The 19,436-nt window shown below is 41.3% G+C and overlaps 2 protein-coding genes across 4 annotated transcripts; both read right to left on the bottom strand.

Annotated features, from left to right (window-relative positions):
* Positions 1–6,456: 6,456 nt before the first annotated feature.
* On the bottom strand, positions 6,457–11,101 carry MCRIP1 (MAPK regulated corepressor interacting protein 1). 3 transcript variants are annotated; one of them, XM_063293298.1, is made up of 5 exons: positions 10,992–11,101; positions 10,294–10,354; positions 9,656–9,774; positions 9,116–9,217; positions 6,457–7,453 (listed from the first exon to the last, which is right to left on the bottom strand). In XM_063293298.1, exons 2-5 carry the CDS (start codon positions 10,299–10,301, stop codon positions 7,389–7,391), a joined length of 294 nt encoding a protein of 97 aa, XP_063149368.1. In that variant the 5' UTR covers positions 10,302–10,354; positions 10,992–11,101; the 3' UTR covers positions 6,457–7,388. The 3 variants fall into 3 exon arrangements, with proteins under 3 accessions (XP_063149368.1, XP_063149367.1, XP_063149369.1); XM_063293297.1 differs by having other exon boundaries at positions 10,891–11,070; XM_063293299.1 differs by lacking the exon at positions 10,992–11,101 and adding an exon at positions 10,668–10,884.
* A 2,954-nt stretch (positions 11,102–14,055) lies between these two features.
* On the bottom strand, positions 14,056–17,394 carry PPP1R27 (protein phosphatase 1 regulatory subunit 27). Its single transcript, XM_063293296.1, has 3 exons — positions 16,776–17,394; positions 15,559–15,709; positions 14,056–14,798 (listed from the first exon to the last, which is right to left on the bottom strand). The coding sequence occupies exons 1-3, from the start codon at positions 16,951–16,953 to the stop codon at positions 14,675–14,677; spliced, it is 453 nt and encodes a 150-aa protein (XP_063149366.1). The 5' UTR covers positions 16,954–17,394; the 3' UTR covers positions 14,056–14,674.
* Positions 17,395–19,436: the final 2,042 nt, after the last annotated feature.

Here is a 19,436-nt window from a genome sequence, read left to right as displayed (position 1 = left end):
AGACTGTTTACTTTGGCTTGAATTGGGGCACTACCTATTAGTGCAACAACTGGTAGATATGTAAGTGTCCCATATGAAAGCTGAACTTGTTCAGACTCGGGGGTAGAATCAGTCTCACGTATGCCATTATACACCCAATGGCAAGCAAGTTTAATACTTTCAATTGTTAATAACTCTAATTTCCATTGCAACCAGGAGACTGTTACCCTTTTCCTGGGTGACCACTCTTCAGAAACCTCGAAGGAGGTTACAAAATTCTTATCAATAGCTATAGCTGTTAGAAGCCATCTGGTTCCCCTCTCAAGCTATTGATTGCGAGCTAATTGCTTTAGGATTTTCTCGCAACTTAAAAATTCCTTTTTAGTTATTGTACGGCATGCTGGTCTTTTATTGTACTTGGTCTTGGACTGTAAATAGATTTTGATTATTGCATTTTTGGAGGGTTGGGATTTTAAGTGATAAAATGGGTGTTTTAAGCTTTGCATAGTCTTAAATTTTACCCCTTAATGTTGCCCAACTCACTCCTAAAATGTGCTCTTGCCTCATGTGTTCTTGGAGTGCTAAAGCCTGGTGTGGCCCTTCAATTAATGGAAATGGTACACTTGTGGCTTTCTGGGATAAATTTGTAAGATACTTTGAAATGACAATCACGTGTATTCAGCTGAGTTGGATGACTTCCAATGGCTGAAACTTAAGGGTGCAGTTTGATCAACCACTGTCATGTTTGATCCTTGCTACTTGTTATATTTAACAACATAGGAAAGCATGCATAGCATGACTTCCGGAATTTTGTCCAATCCCTTTTCCAACAATAGCCATCAGAGGCATAGGTATCTTTTTTTGTGTAACAAAATAATATGGGGTGTCTCTGTGTATCTGAGGGACGCGGTGGCGCTGCGGGTTAAACTGCTGAGCTGCCGATCGGAAGGTCGGCGGTTCGAAACCGCGCGGTGGGGTGAGCTCCCGTTGCTCGTCCCAGCTCCTGCACACCAAGCAGTTCGAAAACATGCAAATGTGAGTAGATTAATTGGTACCGCTTCGGCGGGAAGGTAACGGCGTTCCGTGAGTCATGCCGGCCACATGACCACGGATGGGTCCTTAGGGACAACGCCGGCTCCAAGGCTTAGAAACGGAGATGAGCACCGCCCCCTAGAGTCGGACACGACTGGACTTTACGTCAAGGGAAACCTTTACCTTTACCTTTACCTGTGTATCTGCTTTACCCTAATTTTATTTATTTATGTGGGCACTAGAATGTACAGGTTGGGCTGCATATATGCCATTCTGGGTCACATGACTAGGAGGGACAGGGGTTTAGAATGGTGCAGTCACAGACATTCTGAGCTGCTCCCCAACTGCATCTCTCATAGGGATGCACTGGAGGAATTTTTTTAAATCCATAATCCCTTGCATGATGCATCTCACATTTTACTTTGATCCTTCTTTTGCTGGCTTCTCCCTCCACACCTAATCTAATCCCATTCTGATTAATGTTTGAATTATGCTGATGGACCCTGACCCCTTTTATATACAATTTCCACTGGGTTGGAAAAAATAACAACATAGCTGATTGAGGCTCAGAGATTATTAACTCCTTTTTGAGACAGAGAATTGAAGGAACTTTACCTGGTTGTAGAGATGGAAGATACCTACATACCAGGTGATAATCTCACCTTCTTGTGTAAGAAATCTGAACGGTTACTGATTCCAAGCATTTTTGCATGAAATTACATTTTTTCAATTACAGTTTAGGTCTGGGTTTAAGACATATTTTGTTTCAATTGTTCTATGGAGTGATCTTTGACAAACTTGTTCGTTCCCTAAAATCAAACACTGGCCTTTGACAGTTAATGGTAATCTTCTAGGCTGAGTGTTTGAATTAAGAATTAGGGTATTATCACCCTGTTCTTTGGCAACTAGATTATATGGTTCCTCAGAACTTAACTTTATCTTTTGTGCTGTTAATCATCTACATCAACAGACAGAAAACTTTCCAAGCAGTGGGCATCATTTGATCTCAAACCATGGTTGAGTCAGATAAACACACACACACACACACACACACACACAGAGTACTTTTTAATGACCCAAACCTAACAAGATGCTGGTATTATTACCCAGAAATCTTATTCAAGGAAGCTAAGATCTCATCATGTAGAAATGTCACAACTACCACACTGTTGACCCTTGGGGAAGATCATCAGACGACATAGGTTGCATTAGGCTCGATATATGATATTCAGCTTTATCTATCCTTTGAATTTAAAACAGGTGGAAGAATAGATGTTCTGAGTCACTGTGTGAACATGAATTGGATGTGGATGAAAAATTAGAAATGTCATCCAAGCAAGACAGTGTACTTTTGATTTGGGGGTTAGGGGTGCTGTCTATATAGCTGTAAAGTGACTTGTTCTGGAGGGAACTACAGTACATTCCCATCGAAACATTACACATACAGTTTGGAGGTCCTCTTGAGCCCATAATTGTCATAGAAGACATAGGAAGCTTAGGTAACTACTACCATGCTTAATCAGTAAGGCACCAGGCCAGAAACCAGGAGACCGTGAGTTCTAGTCCCACCTTAGGCATGAAAGCCGGCTGTGTGACTTTGGGCCAGTCTCTCTCTCTCAGTCCACAATGTCAGGCTCAAGTGACAAGCCAGTCGGTCAATTGCAACCAATGGATGCAACCAATAGATCAACATTCAGTTGATCCAAAAAGCAGACTCTGCATCCGCAGGAAAATGCTAGGCGCGCGTACGCGTACACACACACACAATTAGCCAGGCATCATATAAGTTCCAGTATCCTCTTGGTTAGATACTGCAGGAATAAGCAATCTGATTCGATGCCACACTATGGCATATCATTACTCTTATTCTTCCCTGTTCACATTTTACTTGCAATTTTTATTATGACCTTCTAATTACTTCTTACGTTGATTTTTTTCCCCTGCAGTTTTTTCATTTTTTTCATTCCCTCCATTTTTTTCCCTGGCAGGTCCTGCAGTTTTCTTGGCAAGATTTTGGAAGTGGTTTCCCATTGCCTGCTTCCTAGGGCTGAGAGAAAGTGACTGGCCCAAGATCACCGAGCTGACTTTGTGCCTAAGGCGGGACTAGAGCTCAGTCTCCCAGTTTCTAGCCTGATGCCTTCACCACTACAGCAGACAGGGTCTCCTTACATTGCTTAGCTATACTTAAAGAAAAAAAAATCATACAACAGCATTTGAGTATTAAAGTGCTAATTAAAATATTATTTAAAAACTCAACTTTGCTGTTCCTTAATCGCTGCCTAGTAACATTTTCCTCATCTGCAAATTTGCAATAAAACACCTTTCTTATATTTAAATTCCCAGAAGTACATAATCTTATCCTTGTGCCTTAGTCCAGATTTAATTAAATACAGGACAATGGGATAGATGTACATACTTTTCCTAGCCATACAGCTATGTATTAGCAGTTAATATGGATGGTACAAAGAATATAGAACAAAAGTTCTATACCACCTAAGGGTAGAAAATTAGTTGCAATTTCACTTGTAGCCTGCAGCACAAGAGCCAATAAGATATTGCTAGAGATGCTTGCCTGGAAGCACATTAAGTGTTGTAAAGCCTAAGGGCTCTCATCCCTCTAACACAGTAGAAACAGGGGGGGGGGGGAAAGTGTTGGCAGTGTCCCCACTGTGCCTTATTATTCACCTCAGCTGCTCATTCCCATCCACAAGCTAAGGTTCTAAGAACATCCAGGATGCTTAAATAAGAGAGAAAGCCCATGTATTCTGGAGGAGGAGGTGTTCAAGAGCTCATTGCCTATATGTGGGCTTATGTGGGAATAAGTCAATGGGCGGGGCCAACACTGTTTGCCCCAACCACTGAAAATATGACTCTTCTTAAAAACTGGTATCCTGGTAGAGGCACACTGAATTGTCGGCAGCTGCATATCTAGTCAGATTATAGTCTGTAATCCAGAATCAGGTTATTGCATTTGAGAATCTGAGCACTTTTATTAGGGAGGAAATGTAAATTAAAAAAAATCATAAATGCAAAGATAAATCAAGCAATTAGAAACTACAGGATTCAATTTCCAGAAAACAAGAATTAGAACCTCATAACTAACCACACCATCATCTTTTGAAAATCTCAATCCAGATTCCTCCCATGGACCAATAATTTTAAATATCTATTGTTTGTAGCATTTTGAGGCACAGTCTTCCTTCTCTGGCTTACAACTACATCCAAAAGCTAAGGTTTTTAAAAATGCAAGTAGTATGTCTACTGAATTCAAAACTCCTTGGTTAAACTCCACCTCATTAATCAGATTGAGAGATTCAGAATCTATTTGCATAACTAACACTTATGGGGCAAAGTCAGGAAGAATGTGTGTGTGTGTGTGTGAGAGAGAGAGAGAGAGAGATTGAGATTTTAGATTTTTCGCCATTCTGGTTTAACCTAAATTTTGAAGAACTTTCAAAAATTGGCACAACTCTAGTCTGCTTCATATATAAAACTATTCAAATGAGAGGCTGCAGGTATGATATAGCACAATATGAGCAGGTCTAGTCTTAGAACATTCAGTTTGGATTCAATGTAAGACATATTCAGATCGTAAATCTCGCTTCAGATAAATGACTACAGGCGTTGGTGTCCTGGGGAAAGCATCCCAGAAGGGAGAGGAGAGCACACAAAGATTTTTTCCCACCAAGGGCCTTATTGCCAACTATCCTGTCCAAAGGATCTTTGGAGAGAGATGGAAGAAGGCACATAGCAATCACCACGTAAACTCTCTCAGCAGTGCAGAGCCATTACCACCAGCTGGTTTTCAAGGGTCTACTGAGATCATGATCTTTACTCCGGAAGAAAAACTTTCATCTCATGGTCCAAAATTCATGTTTTCAAAAGTCTGTATGGCATTCTGACAGAGTTCTTCATGCTGCTTTTTTATGTAAAGTTTGTGCTGCTTGCTGGTAGAGAGACATATTCAGGTTTCTCTTCCATCCCATTATGTTGTATTTGGCTAAAGCAATTATTGCCCAACTAAAGCAAACATAAAGGGCCCAAATAAACCAAATAAAATGTCAAACTTCCTAGGAAGATACCATTAGGAAAATGGACTGAGCAGAAAAGTCTACAGCACAGCAAACAAGTGAGAGCTCCAGCATGTTTTGGCAACTGATTCAGTTTTGAGATGAAGGAAAAACTTTGCTAATATCAGTAAACAAAAATGTCCCCAGAACTGAGGTTGTACAGCAAAACATTTTTACTCTTCCTCTTGGGAAAAAAGTATCTTGACTTGTAAATTTCAAGACTTCAAAAAAAAGTCTTGCCTTCTCAAAAACTTTTAGGAATGTGTTTCCACCATTATGCTGCAAGGTACATAAAGTTCTTAATCCATAGAATTCACTCCTGTACAGAATTCACTCCTTTCTTAAGGTGCCAGCTAGGATCCCTCAATTTGAACACTCAGCCAGGGCAATACAGGTAGTCCTTGCTTAATGACCACTTGTTCAGCAACCATTCAAAGTTACAACAGCACCATACAAGGAGACTTACGACTGGTCCTCGTAGTTGCAGCCATCACAGTGCCCCATGGTCACAATAGCTATTCAGGCACTTGGCAACTGATTCGCAATTATGACAGTTGCAGCATCCCAAAGTCATATGACCATACTGGATTCACTTAATGATGGCAACCAGAACTACCGCAACTGCCATCATAAATTGGTGCAGTCACATGTCATGCTTTATGACCGCATTGCTTGACAGAGCTGCCAGTCCCAATTACCGTTGCTAAGCAAAGACTGCCTGTACTAAATTCATGTTCCAAGGGCAGGAAATACCCCATTGCTGAAATATGTTCTCTATGTGAGAGTGAGAGCCTTTGCCGCACATTAGCACCATGTAAGTATTTGTTTCTCAATAATCTCACATCTTTCACTTCAGGATAAAAACACTGTTCTCAGGTATATAAAATAATATGCCATGAACAGAACAAAGTTGCTTCCACTTTGGAAGCATCAGGAAACACTTCTGAAGACTGGTAGTTAAATACAGCACTCTTTCGGCAAAACCAGATATTTCCTCGCTTCCTTTATCCAAAACTATAGAGGTTTGAACAAAGATGCTTAATATCTTTTCAGGGGTATGCCACATCAAAACCAGAGATATTTAAGGTCAACGAACAAGGCCAGGGTTTGCTGGTTAGCTGAGCAACATGGCAATTGTGATTTAATTTGCAACTAGCCCAGGACCAACAGAAAATAGTGATTAGGCAGACCGCTCCAAATATTATCACTACAGTAACTAGAAAAAGTAAACAAATTCACCTCTTTCCGAGAAAGGCCATTCTAGGTCTGGAGAGTCTGACTACTGGACATAGCAAGGAATACAGAGTCAGATTACTAAGTGATCTCCACTGAAAGAATGCAACTAGAATGCAAGATAAGTTCACACAACAGAATGTCAAAATGACTAACCAGTTTTATTTACAACACCCCTTAAAGACAGACACAGTTCAAAGGGGGACATAACAAAGGGAAAGAAACAGCCACCATGCCCTTGCCTACCAACTTTGGGTAGGGTCCCCAACACCAATGCCTGGGCTAGACACAAGCATGGGCACTTCTGCCACTTGCTAGTGAACAGCACACACTAAGGCTGTCCCCAGCCCTGCTGGGGCACAGGGGCTGGGCTCTGGGGCTAGCTCAGAAATGCCACCTCCCCCCTGGCTGGGGCTGCTGGTCAGCAGGGTGTAAAGCAACAGAATCTGGTGCATCTTTTCAGTACATGGTGAGGGAGATCAGTCAGATTTATCCAGGTACAGTTGAATCTCAAAAGAGCTTGCCCTTCGGAAACTGTCCTGGGCTTGCAGCTTCTATTTTCTGTTCTTCTTCATCACTGTACCAATGGCCGAGCAACACTGTTTCATTCTTCAGACCAAAAGCTCAAGTATTAGCAGTCTAAAATCTCCTGGTTTGTATTGACAGAATAGACTACATAACCATTGCTGCTTCTCTCCCATCAGCCTCTCAGCTTTCCCCTAACAAGGCTGGGTTTTGAGAGGGCTTTGGGGAGAGTCTAGGTCTGGCTGATCCTGGAGCTTCTGTCTTATTTCACACTTAGACAGACTGGACACATGACAGCCACTTGGCTATCATCAGATTAAAACGTCATTTACTAAGGAAAAAGAACTCCTGGGCCCAATTCTAGAATGAAGACAGGCAGCCCAGGCCAGGGAACGCTGAGAAGAAGAGGCAGAAAGCCAATCCTTCCTAGGAAATTCAGAGCCAGCCCCAGGCACAATCCAGACCTAAGGAGGAAATCAACACAAAGTTATCAAATTCATGTACCAGTGGCCACATGCCAGCACTGGAGCTGGGCCAGCCCAGGCCACTTTAGGACTTCTTGGCATCCTGTGTGTTCCGTCGCTTTAGGTCGCTCAAGTCAACAGGTTTGAATGCTGTCAAAAAAATAAAGAAAAATTAGGATAAGACTCCTGATTTTCCACTTTACTTTCTTCAACATTCCTACTGACTTTAGCAAGAAGAAAATGGCTAGATTCCTCACTATCACCTAATCGCTAATACTTTAAATTTTAACTCAGGCCATAGATAACTGAGACATCTAATTAGAAGATTTGTGATGCTCCACTATAAGCTCTATTCAATATAAGAAACTATCCTCACAACAGTGCTACCAACTATATACCCAAAGAGTCTAAAATTCTACCTAGGAACCATAATCTAAACTGTGCAACTAGAAAATCCCTAATATAAAACCAAACAAGTAAAATGCATTGTCTATATTTGCATTTATGCAATCATCAAATTAACGGAAACTAGAATTATAAATGGCTACTAGTCATAAGCAAGAACAAATAATATTCAGAGCCAGTAAAACTTTATATAGAAAAAGGCCATTCTTTATGCTTTTCCTCTGAACTTCCTAGGTGCATTCATTTGATCATCACTATAAATAAAATGTTGGACTAGAATCATAGTACTGGGGGGGACTGCTTAGGCCGTCAAGTGTAATTTTCTGCTCTCTACAGGAATTTAAACTGAAACCTCCATGACAGGTACCTGGATTGAATCTGAATTAATAAGAGTCACTATGCTGTTATGGTGTATATTTTAAACTGAGTTCTCCCCATTCCCCTGGAAACTTTGTGCAGGATTTTGCTGATGGTGAAAAATATTGAAAACCAGAGCAATACATGAATACATTTATTGCTGTGATAGCAGGATCCTGTGAGGAAAAAAGGTAAACTGACGATCTCCAAGTTCTGTCAAAAGCATACTTTGTCTAGGGACTCACACATTTACAAATACAGTAGCAGCCTATTTATTTCTAGAACAAGAAATATCAAAATCTTGTATTCAATAAATTGATTTTTTTAAGATCTTAAAGAATCTCCAATTTTTGTAATCTGGAGCATAAATATATTTGCACAGAACTGTAGTTCCCCCAAACCATAATTTATTTTTTAAAAAACATTACTACTCCACCATTCTATTACTAAGACATCCAAGCCAGCTAGTAATGAGACCAGATATTAGACTATATAATATGAAACTATGACCAAACAATGACCAGCAACAGGCAAATTAATTTTTAAATATCATCCTGAACAAGAGTTTTCACTGTGTGCCAAAAACAGAAGTAAAGACAGGAAGAAATTTCAAAGTCTGGGAGTAATTATTTAAAAGGTTGTGTTTTATTTAGCAATTTGCCTCATTACTGATGCTAATACTAGTAATGCTAATTACTAGAAGAACTTGGAGCTGGATGTATTTTCCCCAATGCTGAAGGAATACAGAGTATATATCTATGGAAGAAAAGGGGCAAGTTGAAACTGAAAAAGGTGGCTGTCAAAGTAACATGACTCTGGACTATCTAGGCTTTTGAAGGACAACTAGAACACAAGAATTAAACCCAGTAATTAGAAGCCAATTAAAATGATAATATTGAAATTATATATTATAAGCAATGAACTTGCAGAACACACTGAAGCTTCTGAATTATCTTCAAAGGCATGCCCACATAAAATAATGTGTAATTTATGCTGGATGTCACTAAGGTTGTCACTCAGAAAGAAAGTATCTGACAGCATGAAACTCACCCTTCAGGCTGGGATTTGGTACCTTCTCCACATACTCCTCTACAAGTCCCCGTTCACCACCTGCCATCTGGCTGCGGAGATCTCGCTCCACACATTGCCACGCTGTAGAAAAGGAGAACGTTAAGACAGGAGAAAATTTCACCTGCAGACTAAGGAAGCCTCTCTGACTGAATCAGCCACCTAAACTCTACCAATGGTTCTACACTATAAGAAATGTTTAAAAAAACAAAGGAAGAAGCAAAGAAAAAGCAAACTGTTTGCCATTAGAGGAGGACCTGATATACAGAACTTGCAATGTTGATCTGTCAGTCCCAAGCACTAGATTCATGTCTAAATGTTTTGACTTTTAAAGACTCTCATTTTCAGTAATTTTTCTCCATTTACTCATGCCTACATTAAAAAAAAAGCACAGATATGGGGTGGGGGCAATGACACCAATACTTGTCAATGGTATGTGGTAGATAGGTAATATACATGATAGGAGGTGGCATAATATGCCATGATCTAGAGGAAATGCAGCAAATGCTTCCCACTCTGCACCTTCATAGATGAAGCGCACATTCTCCTCATGTGCAGGAGTGAAGATCTCACTGCTGTTGCTTGGGGAGCGAGGACTGCTGTTTCTCTTGCCATTGTAAACTACTCTGGAAACAGGGGAGCTAGAAAAGAAGGAGATAGGCAACAAAATTCTGATCTTTGCCAAAAATAAAAAAGCAGAAGGACATTGTAGCTTCAGCCACTTTTCCCCAAATTTGATTACAGTTCCTATCAGTCCCAGCCAGCATAGCCAATAGTCAGGATTGACAAGAGTTGTAATTCAAACTTTAGGTTCCAAAAGTTGAAACCATTCAACGTGGTTGTTCAGAGATTTTCAAAGAAAAAAAAATCAGCTTAAGCAACATATTATTTTGTGTCCGTGTCAGTTTCATTACACTTTCTCTTTTTCAAAGTGCTTTGGGAATACAAGATTACTGAATCCAAGTTAATAATCAATCCAAGATTCAAGCAATTATCCATCATCACCAAACAACTACACAGAGCAACTCTAGCTAAACAATTTCCTGCCTTCAGCAACAAAAAACAGCAGGCTGAAAGTCCTAAAGAAGTAATAATATATTCTAGCAATCTATTTGGTACCAACACAAATTCAATTGTCACAATGCCATAATCTTTCTCACCTTGTCATGGCTGCCTCTTGCCCAGCCCTGGCCCAGGTATTGGAAGGATAGGTTGGTGACACTAAAAAAAAGACAGACTGCTAGAACAAAGGCTGAGCTGACTGTGGATGGTGTCCCATTAGCCACAGTGAGGGAGCAAATTACTTTAGTAACTGAGCAGGGACAAAATCCATGCTGAGCCCTGTCATTCTAAGGCAGCCTGGATTTCGGGAGTTGCTTTACCTTGCAGACCCAGAGGACCATTTCAGCCACTGCTTATTCAAATTAGTATTCTTATACTATCGCTCAAGCCGTTAATCGTGCCACAAGCCCTGAAGCCTCCCAGCTCCCCCACAATACTCCTCCCGCTCTCTTCGGAGTATTCCCACAAGCACCTGTGTTCTGCTGCTCTCTTCTCCCTGCACGACTATCTTTGGCCTCGCCCACGTGACCCCAGAAAAGCCCTAGCCTCGGAAATGGGATGTCAACGCTACACGGAAGGGAAGGGAAGGGAGGAAGCTTGGAAGCCCGACTTTCTTCCTCTCTCCGCCGCCTCCGAACTGCCAGCCCGACCTGGAGCTGGCCCGGCGCTAGGCCCACTGGCCCAGAAGCAAATACCTGTGCGGAGTCAGTTCAGCAGCGCTGCGGGGTCGGCACCGAGGACGGGGCGGTCAAAGCGCCTTCCTCGCCCTTTCCTCCCACCCTCCCAACTCCTTCACCTGGGCCCGGGGAGATCCCGGCCCTGACTTCGCTCGCTGCTGCCAGGCCCGGGCGGAAGAGAGCGCCTAGGCCGGGCTGCGCGTGCGCACTGAGGGCGAGTGGGTCCGGAGAGCCCCTGCCCCGCGTAGCCGCGGGAGAGAGTTTCCATGGAAACGGAGCAGCAGGGCAGGGCGCGGGAAGGCGTAGCCATGGAAACGGGAGTCCGGGGCAAGCTCTGGAGGAAGGAGAGCGGGTCTTGAAATCGGGCGTGAGAGGAGAGGAGAGAGCTGGCGGGAAGGGACGCTTTGGCCTAAGTAGCACCCTGGGTGCCCAGAGGCAAACCGGGGTGCGGGATGTCACCAGGCGGAGAGCCAGAGCGCAGTCCCCACCCAGGTTCAGGGCGGCGCTGCAAAAAAAAAAGACAACTTTCTTGCTTTTCACTTCGTATCCGTTTTGGGACCAAAGCGAGGTTCTTTTAATTATCCTGCTTTCCTATTTGTTACAGACGTAAGCCTTCAAGGGGTATCATTCACTAGGGCCAATCGGAATAAGGAAGCCTTCCACCTGTTAACGTGTCCCATCTTTTCAGTTTGTCTCTAGAGAAGTTTGTGGATGCAGGTAACGTTCAATCTAAACATAGCTCGCTGCTGGCTTCGGCCAGATGCTGGCTGGGAAATTCTGGGAGTTGAAGTCCATACAGTTTAAAGTTGCTGAGGTTGAGAAACACTGAGCTTCCTCACCAAGGCATCAGGAGGATGAGAGGTCCGTGTCCTAGTGAGTGTCTTTCAGCCCAACCCACCTCACAGGGTTGTTGTGGGGAAAATAGGAGGCAGGAGTATTAGGTATGTTTGCTGCCTTGAATTACATATATCATCATCATCATCATCATAGAAAGGAGCTGAAAGGGGTTTAAGCTGCAATGTCCCACAATGCCGTGCATGAGTTTCTGAGAAACTTAAAACAATCAGAGATACTGTAATTCTCACTCATGATTCTGCACAGTATTTTGTGACTGACTAGGTCTAAAAGGGATTCATAGAAAAACTCAAAAATAACCTTGTAACCGAGGGTTCAGTTAATTATTTGGAAGCTCTTTGGACTTTATCACCCTAATATACAGAAAAGTTGAGGTAACTCCAAGCAACATGCCAGACTATACCCTAATACCTACCTTTATAAGCAAAGCTAGGCAAGTACTTGTAATCATATTCAACATTTATATCAGTTACAACTTAAATAAGGTGGGGAGGGGGGTTGGGTGCTTGTTTTTGCTTTTTTTTTAATCCGTTCAATCGTGTTTGATTCTTGGAGACTGCCTGGACAAGTCCCTGCAGTTTTCCTGGCAAGGTTTTTCAGAAGGGCTGAGAGAAAGTGACTGGCCCAAGGTCACTTAGCTGACTTTGGGCCTAAGGCGGGACTAGAACTCACAGTCTCCCAGTTTCTAGCCTGATGCCTTAACCACTACACCAAACTGGCACTCTTTCTGTTTTTGCTTAATTTTCTATTAATTTTCTATTCTATTAATTCTATTAATTTTCTATTATGAACTCTAGAGGTGCATGAGTAAGGAAATGTGCCTGAATAAGCACCATAATGACATCCACATTTTGCAAGAAGCTTAGAGCAGCAGTTAGCCCCAAATATGCTGATGTACATGGCACAAATGATTCACAACTGATTTTCACAATGAGACAAACTGTCCAATTAAAAAGCAGTTTTTACACTTAGTAGGCATGTTTTGAGTGAGGACCAACCTCAAAACATTGTTTTCCAAGGTATCTCTTCTGGGCCTAATTCTGGATCACGTCATTACCAAGCTAAAACAAGTTATTTGGAAAAGAATAATATATAACATGTCCTCTTAATCCACTATTAGAGTGGAATATACAATCTATGTTCCCTTAAGGTTTTAGAACAGAGAAATACATTATATTATTATATTATGCCATGCCTCCACCTATGGGGTTTTACGTTACTTCCACCCTGCTGGGGGTTGGGGGGATTTCTGTATTTGACACAGTATGATGTTTTCAGTTACATTGACCACCAAAAAGCAGACTATATGACCAGTTTTATCCTATTTGGGACTCCTCAGAGGTGGGCAGCCATAGGGGTTCAAACCCTCTATTGGGAATTGAACTCACAGACTTTTACACTTTAGATGACTACTATATATAAAATATATAGTATGAATATATAATATGAACAGCCTCATGTGGCGTGGAGTGGTAGGCAGCAGTATTGCAACCAAAACTCTCCCCACGACCTGAGTTCAATCCCAGCAGAAGCTGGATTCTCGGGTAGCCGGCTCAGGTCGACTCAGCCTTCCATCCTTCCGAGGTCAGTAAAATGAGTACCCAGCTTGCTGGGGAAGGTGACGACTGGGGAAGGCAATGGCAAACCACCCCGCTATAGTCTGCCAAGAAAACGTCATGAAAGCAGCTTCCCCCCAAAGGGTCAGACATGACTCAGTGCTTGCACAGGGGACCATTCACCTTTTACCATATATACATTAACTTGAGTTGCTATTCAAGTCCTGGTGCTCAGTGGTTGCAGGAAGGGATATATAGAATCTATCAGAATGGTATATACGGTCCACCTTCTCTGAAGCTGTTACATTAAGTCATGCCCCTGGGTAAGGGTTTTACGTGACTTCTTGCATTCTTTACCTTCCCCCTCCCCTTGAAAAAGGTAACCTCTTACAGCATCTTAAATATTGTTGATGCTATAAAAATATCCAAGTAGCATAATTTCACATGAAACTTTTAAGTTAACTGGATGAAATGTAAAAACACTGTTTTCAGGTATTACAGGCAGTTCCAGAGGTTTAACTATAGTAGGATGCATATAATTCAAGCTTGGGTGAAGTTTCGTTCCCATTTTTTGTTTCGCTTTTTAGGTATCCTGTGTTTCTTTGAACACTGGAATTAATTTGCTTATTCCAAATCTGAATGCTCTTCTCTCCATATGGACTTCAATTCTATTAAAGGAGAGTTCAGCTGCTCCATAAGGTACAAAACCCAAATGATTCAACAGAAGCTTATCCTTAATGTGAGAAGAGAGGGAAGAAAAAAAACTCCAGCATTTGGGAATTCCTTTATTGAAAAAATAAAAAGCTGTTTCAGAATCACTTAAAAAATACAGTATAAAAGAAAATCTAGAATCGGCAACACATTGAAAATAGGACTTTATACACTATGTTTTAGAATAATTCATATGTACATAAACATGTCAGTTTGAAGGTAGATATTTTCATGGTTATTTTGAAAGGATTCTTCAGGAAAATAACTTGAACGTTGCTGAGGCCACTGTTCAAAATTAGTAATTGCAAAATGAGAATTGGAAAGATACATTTTTATAGAAATTGGTGTCCGGTCCAATCCAGGTCACATATATATGAACTACCTACACAATCACACCATCAAAGCCAGTATATACCACCTATTGTACTGGACAATGGACCACAATAAAGAATGTTCCATATATTTTTTTTGGACAGACTATCCCAAGCATATCGCTGAGAAATCCCAACATAGTCATATATACATATTGCAGCTATAGTATGGCCTCCTTTAGGAGACCTTACAGTCCCTTACCAACTTTGTAGGGGCAATTTTGCTAGTTTTTTTCCCTTCATGCAACAGATTTTGTTGCCTGCCATGGAGACTGGACTTCTCATGGAAAAGAGTTAAGAGATACAATCTTAGTCTACATGGGCTGCTTTGAAGAGCTCCACAAGATCCTTGTATTCTGGGTCAATAAGGTCAAATGGCTTCTCTCCTTCATTATTAGTGGCATCACACTGGGCGCCAAGAGAGATGAGGTACCTGGAGGATCAGAAGAAGAGAAAATAATTAAATACAGTAGAGATCGAAAGGGTCTTGTTTAACCTATATTTGTAAAAAAAATTCAGTCCATTTAGGTAGTTCACTGTATAATATGGTTTAGGTATCCTTTAGTCAGTTTTAATAATTGCAATAGGAATTTGCATTACAATCACCTCTTAAAGTGATTACAATTTCCTTAACCCTTTATACCATTCATGCGTAGAGAATATAGTGGTACACAAAAGCCTACAGCTGTTTCTTCTGTGGCAGAAGAATCAAAGTTGCAGCCCGAATCAAAAAAATGGCTTCCCCACATGCATTGTCCAGTTCATATATACCAATTTCCCCTATACATTATATTCAAGGCGATATAGAGGACTTTAAGATGTAATGAAGTGGCCTTTAGACTTGAAGGATTTTCTGCTTCCATAAAGACAACCACCTTTTAAATATATGGATTCCATTTAATTTTTTTTGTTTGGCATTTCAGCAATACCACAGTTAGTTAATCTGCCAACAATATACTATCAACACTGCTGGTGTCTGAGGATTAGCGCTGTTTATAAGAGAGGATTCATCCATCTCCTGGAATGATCCAGCAGGCACTTCTTGTCACTTCAAAGCTCACTATCCAGTAATCTAGTAGAGCAATCACTTTCCTCATCTTTTCCTTGGCCATATAGTCGGCAATTGCCTGCTTATCAAGAGAGCGGCACAGCTGGCCAAGAGAGAATGAAGCAAACAGTCTAGCATCTCTGACCTTGCAATGTCAGCATAGCCGTCGCTACAGGCCATATGCAGAGGTGTCCAGCCATCATCATCTTTCTGATTGATGTCAGCACCATATTTTATCAAGAGCTTGACACAGTCAAGGTTCCCGGCAAGCACAGCTTCATGGAGGGCAGCCATACCTAATTGGAAAAGGTGATACATCAAACTCTAGCCTGTGAACCCCTCAGATGGGGGTACCATAAACTGAGTGGGGCCCTATAAGATTTTTCTTCTCACACAAGAGAAATCCTTGATGTAAAGAAAGATAACTAGAACTATTTAGTAACGTGCACCCACACAGAACTGCTGATTTTTTAAAGACTGTTCACTTGTGGGAAAAAGGGAGGAGAATTTCAGCTCAAGATTCCTGGGTATGTTTTGTAAGCCTCTTTGGGAATTACTTGATTTATAAAAAGAGTAAACGAAGGCCAGCCTCTCTAAGAGCAAAATGATTCCCAGTGAGACTCCTATAGTCTCCTACAATGCTGGGCTAGAAATGACCTAAATCAGCTTTCCCCAACTTGGCACCTTCCACATGAACTAGGGCTGCAGCCCTTGGCATTCCCAGTATGACCAATGCCCACCGGGAAATTTTGAGAGTTACAGTCCCAACATAACATGAAATGTACCAAACTAGGAAGATTAGACTAGGCAACGCCCATCAGAAAGATTAAGCTCACCCTAACATAATCTACTTGGATTTTACAAGCTGTAATTGTCATCATTTTTAGGCTTATCAAACCCTCTCTTGCTGTTTTGTCTTGTGTAGCTTTCCATGCCCTGATAACAACCAGAGCTTATGTCTCAAAGAGACACTAAATCAACCTTAGAGTTGGTCATAAGCCTCCAAAGTATTTCTGAGAAGCAGATACTCCATTTTATTGCTCATCCTGCCAACAGTCCACCTTTTAATGTGTTTTTCCAATACTGAATCAAAACGCTGTGTACATTAAACAAGTGTTAAACTCTAAGTTGGCGAGAGTACTGTACATGTTTATAGAATTTTAGGTTTATTTCCCTCTTGAATTAATGATTCTACCAAAACAATGTGGATGGTATGGCAACTGAGAGACAGGATGGAAGCTCCCTGTTGTTTCCTTAAATCACACTGAAAATGCAGCCTAATATGCAACCCATATTTTCCCCTGGAATCAAACAGCTTCCTAGTCATCCACCCTCCAATTGGTCCTTCCCTATCCTACATACCAGAGGGATAGATGGTATCCAAAGAGACTTTCCTGGCCCGGATGAAACGTCCCACTTGCTCCAAGTCACCTTGCCGAATATGGTCCTGGAAGACAACATCATTGGGGAAACGCACAGTCTTGAGGTTTCTTGCGTATCGCCTATACCTAGGGAGTGAGCCTGGGTAGTAGTATTTCATGGTCACAGAGGGCAAAGGAAGTCCAATAGACAGATGAGGCAAGGAAAATGAGAAGAGTCTTGGAGAGCAGAAGAGGCACACAGCTACCCCACAAACACTGAGGTGCCAAGCCACAACAATGCCTTGAGATCCAAAGGAGTGTCTCCTGCCAAAAGCTTGCAAAAAAAAAAAGGTGAAGAGATACTCAGTGATGATTTTCTGTTCCTTTCAGGACTTTTCTTGTACAGCACTACACATGGGTGAAGATCTGCCGAGGACTGGTGATTTCCTGCAGAGTTGCTTGTTATATAGCTTCCCTAGGGCTATTTTGAGGGCCCTCAGCTCATACTTTTTGCCATGAGATCTTGTAACTGAGAGGCCTTGCCCTCCAGCCTCCCCCTTTTGAGCGTAAATTAGGATCTCATCTTACAGCCCACCTGTCGATGAGCAGCAGTCAGCAGGTCCAGCAACCTACAAACAGCCTCAGATTTTGCAAGCCACCTTTTGCAAAACTCTACATTACTTTCTGGAACTTGTTGGCAGCCATTTATACTTTTCCCAAAACCAAGCGCACGGCTGTCATTATGAGGAAAGATTCAAAAACAAGCATAGGAGTGAAAAGCTTCTACAGTGAAGAATTTGATTATATTAATAGCAATCAATATTTTGCTATCTTTAAGGCAGGTAGGCATTTTCTTAAGAGTTCATGGTTTAAATTTGCTGCTTGTAATTTGGAAATCCAAAAATATTTGCCAAAGATATGGGCAGAAAGTGGTCAAGGGGGGACTATCCATGGCATCATCCTAGCTCATGTCAGTGATCAATTCTTTCACTGCTTATTAAACACTGCAGGACATAAATTCTATACAGACTTGTGAATTCAAAGCTCATCTCTGTGTATGAATGGGAATGAACCTTATCCAATTTAAGCATTTATACAGCTCTTGTATGAAATAAAAAAGGAAAATAACACCAACTTTTGGGAATTCCTGGCCTGTAACAGGGAGCGAGTATGAAAGACCATAGCTATTTTATAACCTTTATACCATTCACCCCACTTTGCATAGCTATATGTGCTTGACTGCACTAGAACTACTGAACTGGAAGAGTAACTGAATCTAAGCTCCACTATATGACTGCAAATTTTGAGAGTTGTATTTATTCTGAGGAAAAATTGGAACTGGGAATAATGGGAAACTGGAGTAGCAGCTCGTTCACAGGTTCTCTGCCTGTTCCACACATCCAGAGGGTGCCTGGTTGCCTAAGTCTGACCTGGAGAACTTGTGTTGCCAAAATAGAGCATCAGGAATAAAAGAAGAGGAAAGCCCTCCAATTTTGGTGAGTGGTATGAGAATGCATGTGACTGGATGGAAGACTCCACTACGAGGGTACTTTCAGCTTCCCAAAAGATGTAAAGAGAAGTTCTAGTGGCAGTTGCTTCCTCCTCTAGTGATGAATTCTTCTGGTCTACAGTTTGCACCAGTTAGATGTATAATCAGTTAGATGTATAATCTCCCACACCACCTCAGCTATTACATGTACATTTTATGCTAGGATCCACCCGGAAGACCCTATTGATCTTGTCATACATCCAAGAGTTCCAAGCAAGGGCCTTGTATTTGCAACTCTGGAGATATTTCAGACATTGGTAACAGCCATCTTCAAGAAAATATTTGTTCTTTGCATCATTATTTTTAGTATATCCAAGGAGTTAAATTTTTGGATCACTAATTTTACCACTTTGATTCAAAAGAAATCTGTATTTTTAAAAACAAATTCAAAATAAATTGGTCAAAATCAAACTTAGCTAGCCAAAGGGACAGAGGTTTTCAGAATACTGAAACGATAAATCCGTCTCTTTAATTTAAATTAGATTTTAAAAGCAACTAAACTAGTTTTTAGTTATATTTTCAACCATATTTTCATTTTATTTTATATTTTAAAATAGTGCAACAGTGCCATTCATTTCAGCATCTTCCTCCCAGAACATAACTGAACCTCGGTAGACATTCAACTCCTGGAGTCTTTGTTGACATTTTTATAGCAGATTGTTAATTCTAGAAGTAATCAGTGGAGAATAGTCCCACAATTCCCATGACATCTCTCCTCATTTTAACTGTTGGATACCACCCCCCAACCCATCACCCCTCCAGCAGAGAGACCTGATGAGATGCACATTGGCTTTCATCCTTCTCTTGAAAAAAATAAGCCAAGCTACTTCTGTAAAAGGAAACTGTATGTCATCAGCTTTCCTTGAGTATCTCAGCAGGCACTAGAGGATAAACAAGTGCAGCAACAAGAGGCTCTGATACTTCCCACAGCTCTCAGCTGTGAATTAATCTGGGTTTTGCAGGATGAAGGCATCCCCTGCTTGCAACCACTGCAACAAGAAATCTGGCATCTGTTCTAACTTTTGATACCACGAAGTGCCAAACTATTAAAATGAGAAAGTGTTGCTGGGCCACAGACTACTGCCTTCCTCACTCTGGCATCAGAGAGATGCT

The sequence above is a fragment of the Candoia aspera genome, chromosome 2, assembly GCF_035149785.1.
Source record: "Candoia aspera isolate rCanAsp1 chromosome 2, rCanAsp1.hap2, whole genome shotgun sequence".
Lineage (NCBI taxonomy): Eukaryota > Metazoa > Chordata > Lepidosauria > Squamata > Boidae > Candoia > Candoia aspera.
Note: the sequence above shows the minus strand (reverse complement) of the source record. Positions and strands in the feature narration are given on the sequence as shown.

What these genes read in the sequence shown, in the direction of transcription:
- PPP1R27 (XM_063293296.1), bottom strand. Translation starts at nt 16,953, where the DNA reads ATGAAATACTACTACCCAGGCTCACTCCCTAGGTATAGGCGATACGCA. An exon ending in GGATACCATCTATCCCTCTG is followed by an intron (nt 15,710 to 16,775) that starts GTATGTAGGATA and finishes TTTTCCAATTAG; the next exon opens with GTATGGCTGCCCTCCATGAA. An exon ending in GGCTATGCTGACATTGCAAG is followed by an intron (nt 14,799 to 15,558) that starts GTCAGAGATGCT and finishes CTGATCCTCCAG; the next exon opens with GTACCTCATCTCTCTTGGCG.
- MCRIP1 (XM_063293298.1), bottom strand. An exon ending in TGTGCGCTTCATCTATGAAG is followed by an intron (nt 9,218 to 9,655) that starts GTGCAGAGTGGG and finishes CCTTTTCTACAG; the next exon opens with CGTGGCAATGTGTGGAGCGA. An exon ending in ACCAAATCCCAGCCTGAAGG is followed by an intron (nt 7,454 to 9,115) that starts GTGAGTTTCATG and finishes TTTTTTTGACAG; the next exon opens with CATTCAAACCTGTTGACTTG.